Here is an 11,972-nt window from a genome sequence, read left to right on the forward strand (position 1 = left end):
GGACAAATTCTTCATAGGCTGCTGCTCATCAGCGCCTCCCATGCCTGGCTATGTAGGTGAGAAGGCAGGGAACTGGTAGGTAAATCAACTTACACTGCCCTTCTGAGTGGGTAACTCGGAAGCATTTCTCTTCTCATTAGACGGCTCCCTGGCTGCCCTACTGAAGGAGGGAGCTGGTGACAACAAAGAATGGAAACTAGGTAATCATGCAGCCAAACTAATGGAAGTGCTGTAGCAGATTTTCCACTGTTGAAAGAAACATCTGACTTCTCCAAAAGTTTTCATTGCAAAGTGCCCACCCAGTTATGAAGGAAACAGGATTAACTTACTGTATACAGGAGAGGAATTGCTTGGCAGCCACATGGGAAGGCAGGCTGTGTTTGGAACAGGGAGCATAGGGACAGGAATGTCAACAGGGTAGAAACTCAGAATGCAAGGAGGATTCCAAATCAGAAACAGGAAACTTTACACATATTCAGAGAGAGAGGTTGCCATCACCGTTGAACAGGCCAACACTGGCTCAAAATTGTCACATTCCCTTCTTGTGCACTGCTTCCTTAGACGGTAAGGGAAGGGGCACATCTCCCCCTGACCTTCACTTGGGAGGGCAGTCTCGGGTGGACCCCAAGGTTCATGGGCTTGCTAATTCTCTCCTACAGTCCCTTCTGTTTTCTGTCAGCAGTAGGAAAAGACATTCTAGCAAATGACATCCAGTAATGCTTTAATTAACTGCAGTATTTTGTACTCCGATATGCACCAACGAATCAGTTCCAGATGGGCAAAATGATATTTACACAAAAAGCAATCCCTTTAAAGAAATCTAGATTTCCCAAAGGTATAGAACTTTAGGGTCCAAGAAGCTATTTTGATGGAAACTAGGACGGGAGTGGAAATTTGTATTTAACATATAAAATGCATTGGTATTCTTTACCTCTGCCAGCTTTTCATGAGTCCACATTTCCAAGGCTAGTGCTTAAATGGCCCAATGCAGCCAGTTCTAATGATTTTATTTTTAGGAATCTGACTTGGAGTAGACAAGAAGTGTGGAACACTTGCCTTCACCCTCATGCAAGCTAGTTATTTTGAGACTTCTCTTCCTAAGGAGAGGAATTATATATCCAGCTGTGAACTTCTGGCATTTCCCTTAGCATTCGTAAACAGGGACAGACACTTCCCAACAAGAATTCAGGACGGACCCACGTAACATCCCATGCACTGGGCATGCCTCCAACCTGCTGATACCATGTGCCCCTCACTGGATAAGCTTCTCTGCTTCCATTCCTGTTTGATCTGCATGGAGGAGCCATTCTAGTTGTGAGAAAGGACACAGCTTATCTGGGTGCTGGGCAGGTTCTTGGGTACAGTTATTTTGCCAGAGAGGAGCGGTGACAGCTTCAATTCCAGGATTCAACTGGAAATCAAATCATCCTGTCCATTGTGGGTATGGTCCAAATGGAACTTTGTGAAGCCTTCCACTTTTTTTTTTTTGGTATTGGGCATCAAACTTGGGCCCTTGCGCTTGAGCCGGGTGGCGGAACCACTGAGCCAAATCCCCGGCTGGTATTTGACAACATTCTTATTTATTTTTCTTGGTACTGGGGATCGAACTCAGGTCCTTGCACTTGTGAGGCAGGTGGAAACAGAGCTAAATCTCCAGCCCAAGCCTTCCACTTTGAAGCCAGTTATCCAAGAAGTCACTCCATAATAAGTAGTAGCAAACTATTTATAAGTTACCAATTTTTATTTATTTATTTATTTAGGGTTTTGAGACAGGGTCTCACTATGTAGTTGAGACTGACCTGGAATTCACTATGTAGCCCAGGCTGGTCTTGAACTCACAGCAATCATTCTGCCTCAGCCTCCTGAATGCTGGGATTACAGGTGTGCACCACCATGCCCGGCCCTTTTATTTTAAAAATTTATTTATTTTGGTACCAGGGATCCAACTCAGGTCCTTGTGCTTGTGAGGCAGGCAGCAGAACCACTGAGCTAAATCCCCAGCCCTTTATTGGAATGATTCTTAACAAAGAATAAACATTATATAGTCAGCCTTCTGTATCTGTGGGTTCTATATCTGTGCATTCCATCACAAGCAAGTCACTGTGCTTTGTATTGAATATGTACATTATTTGTTGTCACCATTCCATAATACAGTATAACTATGTGTGTAGCATTACATTGTATTAGTAGTATAAGTTGTTTAGAGATGACTTACAGAGGAGAATGTGCTGAGAACATATGCAAATACTATTTTATTTTATATCAGGAACTCGAACATCTTCATATTCTAGTATCCATGGGAGGTCCTGCAGCTGATCTTTCTGGACATTGACAGACAACTGTAATCACCTGCAGAGCTTTTGAACCTATATGCCAGGATCCCCTGTAGACTTACTGACTCAAAATCTCCTGGCACCTGCATTAAAAAAAAAAAAAAAAAACCCAGTAATTTTGATGTATCTCCCCAGGTAAGAAACATGCACCATCTTTACCGAATGCACACACAGTACTCAGTCCCCATCAGTGAGACATTTAACATAACTCCTACTGACATGTTGGCTCCTTGGGGATTACTGACAATGTAATAAATCAAGAAAGCAACTTCCCTGGCTGTGACCACCAACTGAGAAAAACAGCAGCTTGACACCTCAATGCCATAATGGAGACATCTAGGAAACTCATGAGCTAACCAAAAAGAAAAGTGTAGATCTGTAAACACCAAGAGTGACAAGAACCAGGTGCAGGAGTCTCACTGGCTTTCCCAGTTCCCTGAGGTCGATGACAGATGGCTGAATTGGCTGTGCTGTTTGGAGACAGGCCCACCACCCTTTCCTTTCAATTAGTGCAGGATGTATAACCATAGTGGAGCAACGGCCACAGCACAGGAATCCCTCCCTTTAGCATCCAGGATGTGCTCCAACCCCCTCCCCACCCTTCCTGCCCTTGCCTAATTCAGAGTCTCTTCCTGATAGAGCTCAACTAAAGGCCACGCCTCTTTCTTTCACCACTTTTTCCCCTCTGTTCTCAAATTTGAAATGCTGACTACATAAGAGCCCTACTGAGTACCAAGAACATGCTGAAGGCTGATCAAGTGGGGATCTGAGGCTGTGGGTGTAGCTTAGTGGCAGTGCTTGCCTAGCATGCTGCGCCCACCCACCCACACAGAGGGATCAAAGCTGGGACTGATGGACAAAGCCAGAGAAGGCCAATGGAAAACGCAAGGGGAACAGTACAGTGGCTACACTAGAAAAACAGATGGGGACAAATAATTGATGTTCCTGGTCAGTTTTTCAGTTGTTCTACTATATGACTGTCACTGGTTTTATGGATTTTTCTGAAAACTTCCAATCCTCAAAGCTCACTTCTGAGTATTATGTGATATTTTTTTTGGTGAGTGGTGCTGGGGATGGAACCCAGGGCTTCAAGAATGCTAGGCAAGTGCTCTGCCCTGAACTATACCCCTAGCCCTTGTTATTTCAATTTTATTCAGAGGCCTGGTATGTACATTTTCTGTGGAGAGCTCCACTTTCCTCCTCAGCACTCTCCCTGCCTGGAGAGCACATATAATACCTGAACAAAAGCTGTCACTCACAGTAGTCCTGCTGAGGGTGCAGACATGGTTAACTGAGCCTTGGTTTAAATGGACCAATGAACTGGGGTGACTCCTGAAATGTCACCTGTTCCCCGGATGCAGGATGTTGTGAAAGGACTGAAGCAGCTCTCGGACCAGTTTTCTGCAGAGTGCTGCTGCCAAGAGCCAGTGGTAGTTGGGGTAGGCAGGCTGGGGGTCAGGGTGTGCTCTGGGCAGTGCCAGTTTTAAGTTTGGGGTGTAATGACAACATTTTGCTCTTAGGTATCCAAGGACTGGGTTCTTTTTGGTTAGCAGCCCAGTAGTGTGCCACTCTGGCACCGCACATTACTTTCTGTTGTTTCAGGTGGCTGGAAAGTACTCTCGACTTGGAAATGAATGAGCAGGAAGATGATCAGATGATGTAGGCTTCCTACTCCTTCTCACGGCTTCATCTGCAGAGAAAGCCTAGGAAAGGCTTTCTGAGAGAACTTTCTGGTTTCCCTACTTAGAAGGCAATCTCTTCTCTAGAACTCAGGGGCAGAGAAGGAATAAAGAAATGGAGAAAACGATCTGCTCACAAACCCTGAGAACATGTACAGACACTATCCTTGCCTGTGCCAAGCAGAACCAAATCTCTAAGTCAAATCTGGGTTGGCTTCCACACAAGTTCAGGAGCCTGTGCCACACAGGCTACCGAGAGTGAACACCTGGTGCATGCAGTCCTCTCTGGTGAGGACAAAGAGGGCATCTATCCTCTAGAGAACACCAAGCAGTGGGAGAACATAGGCAAACTTGGCCATCACATAAAAGGTACCAGGAGCACAATGCATAACAGAAAACAGATTTACATGGAAAAGTGCACATGCTTCCATTGCCTTCATAAGAAAGGGTGGTGTCCTGCCCTGCAACCTGCTCCTTCATCACTCAGGTCTGACACCCGATCCCAGATACAGGGAGGAAAACCCCAAACAGTAGTAAGGGAGGAAGGGCAAGGTCCATGCTTTGTCACCCAAGCCACCTGTACAAGCGTGTGGTAGGGGGGAGGGCCCATGAGCCAGAGGGTATGACTGCCGTGGGAGGCTATGTAAGTCCATGACAACTGCACTGTCAAGGGCAGTCTGGAAACAGTGACTGAACCAGAGCCTTCTCACTCGAGGCTGCCTCTCCCTTAGAATGGGAGATAATGCAAATTGCCTTTTTATAACTCCGTCCAAATCAGTTTCCTCAATTGGGACAGGAATTAAGACAGAGCATGAGGGGAGCCAGGGATATAGCTCAGTGGTTCTGCCTCCTGCCTTGCAAATGCAGGAACTTGAGTTCGATGAGGAGGGGGATGGGTGGGGGGGGCGACAGATGACAGGGCGCAAGAGGGCAAAACAATCTCAGTGTCCCAGGAAGTCTCAAGACTGAGGATTTGAGAGTCATGGGGTTAACACGGGTGATCAAGGGCTTCCAGAAACTGGGTGCTGAGCGTCTCAGGGAGTGAGAGCTCCTTGTGCTTCTACAGTCTCTTCTTAATTAGTTTTTCAAGTTTTCGGATTCGAGAGGACTCCTGTTCTGGGGTGGGTGCCATCAGGGACAGGGAGCTGGAACCTTCTGCCCCTGAGGGTGGGGTAGGGAGCCTCTGGCGCAGGAGCTCCAGCATGCTGCTCTGCTCACTTCTCTTCAGCCCCTGGGGAGAGAGAAAGGAGAGGGCTCAGCAAATGGCCCCACCTGAATACTGGGGTCACACTAAGGACAAAAGCTTTCTTCAGAGGAATTACCAGTCTTCGGAAGAAAGAAAAGCAGATGAAGGAAAAACAAAGTACTATGGTAGCCATGAAGGAAGAGGTGAGAGAGAAGAAAAGACAGGTAGATGGAGGGAAGGAAAACCGTCCTGCTCTTCCTCCCTCCCCTTCTGCTGTGCTTTGAAGAGCAGTAGCTCTCAGCTGGGCAGGGATCAGCCTCTCAGGAAGGATTCCTGGAATCCAAATTGCAGGGTGGGGCCAGTGATACGCATTTTGAGGCAGCCCGCAGGAGTTTCACCCCTCAGTATGAGAAGCAAAAGTAGGAGTAGACAAAGCAAGACACTGGGCTCACCTTCATGTCCAGTATCTTCTGGAAGGTTTCTGGGTTGCAGTCTGTAAGGAGCTTGATATAGTTGTCCACAAACACCACCAAGGGCTCATGGGGGGCCATCACCACCTGCCAAGGGAGGGGACAAGAGTAAGCCCTCAGGGAGAACTCTCAGTTAGAGGGCATTTGCGAGCTGGCTGCCAAGGGGACCTGCAAAATTCCCTGAAGCAGCAGTTACCCCAAACTCAAGGAATGCCTGATGCCTGCCTATTTCTTTATTTTTTGAGACAGGGTCTCACTATGTAGTTGAGACTGACCTGGAACTCACTGTGTAGCCCAGGCTGGACTCGAACTCACAGAGTTCCTCCTGCCTCAGCCTCCCCAGTGCTGGGTATAGGCATGCACCACCACGCCTGGCCCTGATGCCTACTTAATCTTCATAATCAATTGGAGCAATGTTTCCAAAAGTTGCTAAGTCATAAATATTCCGAGTTGCTTAACATACAGAATCCTTAGGTCCCACCTCTGAGGATTCTAATTCAGTAGGCCTGGCTGGGAGATTTGTAATCATTGGGACTATTTGGGAAATACTGCTTTAGAGATCTCTCATGGGTGCATTTCATGAGTACCAGGGTATCTGCTCTATTTCTGGAAAGAAAAAATAAAAAAGCGGCAAAAAGAACTGATTTTCTAAAACACAACTCAAAGCTGCCTCACCCCCTGCCCCCTGGTACTGGATATTGAACCCAGGGTTTCACATAAGAGGCAAGCAGTCTACTGAGCTACACCCCTAGCCAGCTGCCTTATTCTTTTGAAGACCTATAATCTCGAACTTCATTTAACCTCATTCATTTAGACTGTCAATATATAAACAGATGGCATCACAGTCATTTCCATTTGGTTTTGGAATGTGGCATCAGATTTTCTTTCCCAGCTGACTGATCCTGTTTTGAGTTCCTGAGAATGTACCAAAGGGTGGCAAGGCTCACAGTGCCTTCAGAAGTCCTCTGCGGATAATTCCCAAACCGCATGCTCTTCTCCCTGGACATAAGGGGAGCCATCAGGCAGCTTCAGCTTTCTCAGGCCACACCTCAAGGTCTGTGCAGGTCCCCCCGTGACTGCAGACCACCGCCACGCTTCACTCCCGCCGTCACTGGGTCATGCTGTCTGGGAAAAAGCTGAGGAGCCTGCAGGCCCAGGACTCTCAGACCTTAACAGGATGGTGGTGTTTCTTTTCTAGCCTCCTCTCCTTTCTCTACAAGTACAGGTGGAAATCAGAGGCAGATGCGCCAAGCTGCAGACATTCTCAGCACCATCCCCCCAAGTACAATCTTGTTAAATGAGGCTTTAAAAAACCCATTTGCTGATTAGATTTACTTACTGCAACATCTGTTCAGGGTTCGTTTAAAGGTGTAAAATATAGAAAGCTAAAGAGGCTTATGTGGAAGGGAGGAACTGACAGCTGGGCCTGAAATTCCTGCTGAGAAGCAAAAGAATCCCTAACTGATAGATACCCTGACTCACAATGACAACGCCACCTCACCCCCACTCTTGGCTAAATATGATTATGAGGGAATCCTGTGACAACAGAGAATTCATTTGTCAGAATTACTGATCCCCAAGTAACTATCTGCTGACTTGCAATAATATCTGATGAGGCCACAATTTAGTCCAGCCAAGGAATGTGGACAATCCTTTGGGAATGGTGGGGTATGTCCTCCTGAGCTTCAAAACCCAAACTTCTTGGAATTAGGGATCAGATAAATAACCAGCCCTCTCTGACAGAATCCCCAAGGAAGACAACCATCACCTTGAGGATCATCTCGGCCCGGGTCATGCCTTTCACAACAATCTTAGTGTAGCTGGCAGGTGCCTTCCTCACCACCTGCGAGCCAATGGAAGGAAGGTCGAGCAGGACCATCTTCAGGGAGTGGGTGTCCAGCAGCAGCTGTGGGTCAAAAAAGAGCATTACTAGCCACTTCACAGGAACAATACTTCATAGAGCCATGCTGATTCCTCCTGTTTTTCTGGTTATATCTACAACACATTCACATCGCAGAAAACCTCGAAAATAAACAGACCTATAAAAGGAAAAAAAAAAAAAACTAAGGTGTGGTCATGCATGCTTGTAACCCCAGGACTCTGGGAAGCTGAGGCAGAAAGATTACAAGTTCAAACCCAGCCTCGGCAACTGAGCAAGACCCTTTCTCAAAATAAAAAATAAAAAATGAGCTGGGGACATAGCTCAGTGAAACAAAAGAAAAACTGTATTTCCCATTATCCAGGAAAAACAACATCAAGATATCACAATTAAATGGGCTAAAATTCCTGCTGGTCTGTGTATATTAAAAAAGGAAACCAGAATCATATTTTCTATGTGTACATATAGTTAAAAGCCTGTTTTTTTCACTTAATATATAAAGTTTTTACATTCTATTATCCCATCTTGACAGTACTGTATTGAAAAAATCATAACTTTTAATGGCTACATAGTACTCTATGGGTTATGAGTATGTATAAGTTTAAGATATTAAACCATTCTGTTTTAATTTGCTCCTAGATTTTTTATTATTATTAACAAATACTAAGGTGGACAGCCTTATATCATATTTTAGGTGCACAATAGCATTTCCAGAGGAGATTTTGTTTTGTTTTGATTGAGACGGGGGTCCCACTAAGTTACCCAGTATGGCCTTGATCTCACGATCTTCCTGCTTCAGCCTGAGTAGCTGGGATTATAGCAGAGTCTGGTATAGGCCAAAGTATAAGAACATTTGAACATTCCAAATACAAATAGGAATCTCTTTCCAAATGGACTGTACCTGTTTATACACCTGCCAGCAACATACACTATGCCTTCATTGTCGTTGAAAACTGTCATAAAAATCTTTTATTAGGCAAAAACAGTTGCTATAGTATTTTGAGTTTCTCTGGACACTAGGCAAGGAGGTAGGAGATTTAACCAAATTCAAATGTATCTTGGCAACAGTCTATCATTTACTATTGTTTGTTGGTCCTAGTTCTCTTGGATGCTAATTATTTGGAAGGAAAATATGAGAAAATGAAAAAATGGAAATAAAGTGTTTGCAAATGGGGAGGGGAGGAGGGGGTGAAGGGAGGGCAGGGACAAGGGGAAAAAATGAGAACCAAGACCTGTCATGTAAAAGTACAGGATCCCAATGATGAATGTAACTGTACGGTATACCTAAAATGTACCAATAAAAATTAAAAATTATTTGGAAGGGTATGATTTTCCTGGCAGACCACCAATTGCCAGGAGTAATGGTAGGAATGCTACATCACAATTAGTTTTTGTGAGGACCTGCTTTTAAGAAAAAAGTCAAAAGCTGACAAGTTTTGGGGCTAGGGATGAAGCTCAGGAGTAGAGCCCTTTGTTAGTGTGACCAGGCTCTTGATTGAATCCCCAGCACCAGCAAGAAAGAAAAGAAGCAAGCTGGCATGAGTCTGGCACTGAAATGCATAGCATATATTAATTGAAGCACTTTGGGGAGCTTAGTAATATTTTCTTAATTGGAGATGCATATAACCTATAACAAAGCATTTTAACTTATATTCCTTTATTTTTTTTTTTGGTACTGGGGATCGAACTCGGGACCTTGTGCTTGCAAGGCAGGTGGCATAACCACTGAGCTAAATCCCCAGCCCTTATATTCTTTAGAGAAATTCTTGTTCATGCAGAAAAATGTTTCTTGTACCCATTGTTTGCCAAAACAAGACTGGAAACAACCTAAATGTCTATAAAAAGTAGAATGAATAAACAAATTGTGGCGTATTTATGCAATGGAATACGGTATTGAAGTTAAAATGAACGAACACAAATAATATCTCAACAAGTGTAAATCTCAAAAAATTCAGTTGGGCATAAAAAGCAAGAGAGGAAATGGTATGTAGAGTACGATTTATATAAAGCTTAGAAATAAGCAAAACAAAACTACATATCACTTGTGAATATATACACATATACCAAAACACATATGGGAATGTAAAAATCAAAATCAGAAAATAGTGTCTACCTCTAAGCACAGAGGGGGGATAATGGCAGGGTGGGGAAAATGCGGGCTTTCAACAAATAACTAGGAATTTATTTTACATGAAAAGGATCTAAGCAAGTGTGGGAATATGTCAGATTTTACTAAGCTGATTGGTGAGCTGATTTTTTGTACATTATTTTCTACTTTTATTAAGTAGAACTTCCCCCCACCCCATTTCTGTACGCCATTTGAGGCCTGGCAAGTGTTCAACTTTGTCTTCTACGTACCAAATTCTCAGAGCCCCATCAAAATCAAAGCCATATCTTAGCATTTATTTGTTGTAGCATTTATTTGTTTATTTATTTATTTGTTTGTTTGTAGTCCAAAGACGTTTTAAAACATGAGGGAATACTTTTTAGTTTTTCTACATTTTTTACTTCCCAGAGATACAGTATATGCATGAATAATTGTATAGTCTTAAGTGACAGGAAGAGTTTTTAATGAACCAGACATAATTCTCCAATGTCTTCCATATCTTAAGGAGATATGACACTTTCATTCTCTGGCTAGTCACAATAAAATTCTGTTTGTATTAAACAGCTGAAGAGATGAAAACCTTGGTCTCAGGTTTTATATGAAGCAATACAGTCCAAAAAGATGGGAACTAGTGTGACAGATTTAGCAGCTGTCTTTGGGAACTGAAGATAAAAAGGCCTATTTGTGGTGAAAATCTACTGGTTTTCAGCTTTCAAAATACCTAACAGTTCAGTTTCTTAAGCTTGGGGCACTTACTGGGCAAGAGGTGGTCATTTGCCAAGTTCATTTGCACCTCAAAGCCAGTCTTTGGGATGGAGTTGCTGGCTGAGGCTCTGAGGGGGGCTGAAAGGTTGGCCAGTATGCTATGTGTGTGAAAGTGTACTGGAAACTTTAGGAGACCCTTACTTCCTAAAGGGCCTCCTGCAATTCTCAGGGGACATGTGGCATCTAGGAGGAATGAGTATCTCCAGTAGACAAGATAAAGGCACACGCCTGGGATGCAAAGAACCATACATGGCACCACAAGTTCTTTAGTGAGGTGGCACAGGGAAATAAATCAAGATACCAAGAAAAGATGGACCAAGGAGAGGATATGCTCTGTTTCTTGTCCATTTTCCCTCTCCTTCCACCCCTCAGTTATTCCCTTTTTGTTTGTTTTTTTGGTACTGGGGATCAAACTCCAGGCCTTGGGCTTGTGAGGCAGTGATGGAACCACTGAGCTAAATCCCCAGCCTCCCTCCACCCCTCAGTAGGGTTGGGGATGGATCCCAGTGCCTTACGTGTGCTAGGCAAATGCTCTACCACTGAGCTACACCCCAGCCCTTCTTCTTTTTAAGACTTATATAGAGCAAAGAACACAAATAGCAAGCATACAGCTCAGTAATCTTTCCCATATGCACACACCTGACTGACTGAATTTCTAGGAGGTTTCTGGTCTCCCTGAGGGCTTCCTCATGTTGTCTTCTGGTCAATGATCTCCTTGCCTCTCAACAAAGTAACCATTCTTTTGCCTTGGATTACAGATGAATCACTTATCACCTCACTCTGAAATTTTTGTAAAAGTGTCGTCTCCCTCCCCCTCCCTGTATTGGAGATGGAACTCAGGACCTTGTACTTGTGAGGCAGGCACAGCACCACTGAGCTAAATTCCCGGCTTTTGTAAATATCTTTGGTTTTCATCACCTCTTACTTCTTGAGGAAACTTCTGGCTAACAGGCAGACACTGCCAGCTGTAGTAGAGATTGTCAAGTGGTATTTCAGTGCAGCTGCGCTAATTGCCATTATTGCCACTACGTGACGAAGTTTTGGTTGCTTTACATCCTCAGCAAACTTGGTATCAACAGTATTTAAAAAACTGTAGCCATTCTGAAACTGAGTTTAAAGTTGTTTATCTTTTGGGGGGGGCAAGGTCTTGCTATGTAGTCCAGGCTTGCCTTGAACTCATTATGCAGCTCAGCATGCCCTTGAACTCTTGGCAGCCCTCCTGCCTCAGCCTCCCAAGAGCTGAGATTAGAGGCATGTGCTACCATGCTTGGTCTGAATATCTTTTAATTTTTTTGTGGTGCTGGGGATGGGATATCTTTTTGTTGCCTATTTAAGGTTCTTTGTAATTTTCTGTTGGTTGATTATCTTTCTAAAATTGATTTGTTGAAAAAGTTCAGTAACATATCCACAGTATATGAATATTTTGTTAGTTATGTGTGTTTCAAATACAGCCTCCTTCTCTGGCTTACTTTTTAATTCTCTTAGTGGTATCTTTTGATAAAAATAAGACCTTAAAGCTTTTTTTTTTTTTTTTTGGTTTTTTTAGACAGGGT

At 43.9% G+C, this 11,972-nt stretch overlaps 1 protein-coding gene across 4 annotated transcripts in view; it reads right to left on the bottom strand.

Annotated features, from left to right (window-relative positions):
* Positions 1–1,947: 1,947 nt before the first annotated feature.
* The window catches only part of Vps53 (VPS53 subunit of GARP complex), a 171,487-nt gene continuing 161,462 nt past the window's right edge, over positions 1,948–11,972 (bottom strand). For all 4 annotated transcript variants that reach the window (XM_033762863.1, XM_033762861.1, XM_010642173.3 and 1 more), the window contains 3 exons: positions 7,437–7,574; positions 5,651–5,755; positions 1,948–5,243 (listed from right to left, as the gene is read on the bottom strand). In XM_033762863.1, coding sequence (XP_033618754.1) covers positions 5,073–5,243; positions 5,651–5,755; positions 7,437–7,574 — 414 coding nt within the window. In that variant the 3' untranslated portion in view covers positions 1,948–5,072. The remainder of the gene's footprint in view (positions 5,244–5,650; positions 5,756–7,436; positions 7,575–11,972) is intronic.

The sequence above is a fragment of the Fukomys damarensis genome, unplaced genomic scaffold (genome assembly GCF_012274545.1).
Source record: "Fukomys damarensis isolate Sample0158 unplaced genomic scaffold, DMR_v1.0_HiC HiC_scaffold_13, whole genome shotgun sequence".
Classification (NCBI taxonomy): domain Eukaryota; kingdom Metazoa; phylum Chordata; class Mammalia; order Rodentia; family Bathyergidae; genus Fukomys; species Fukomys damarensis.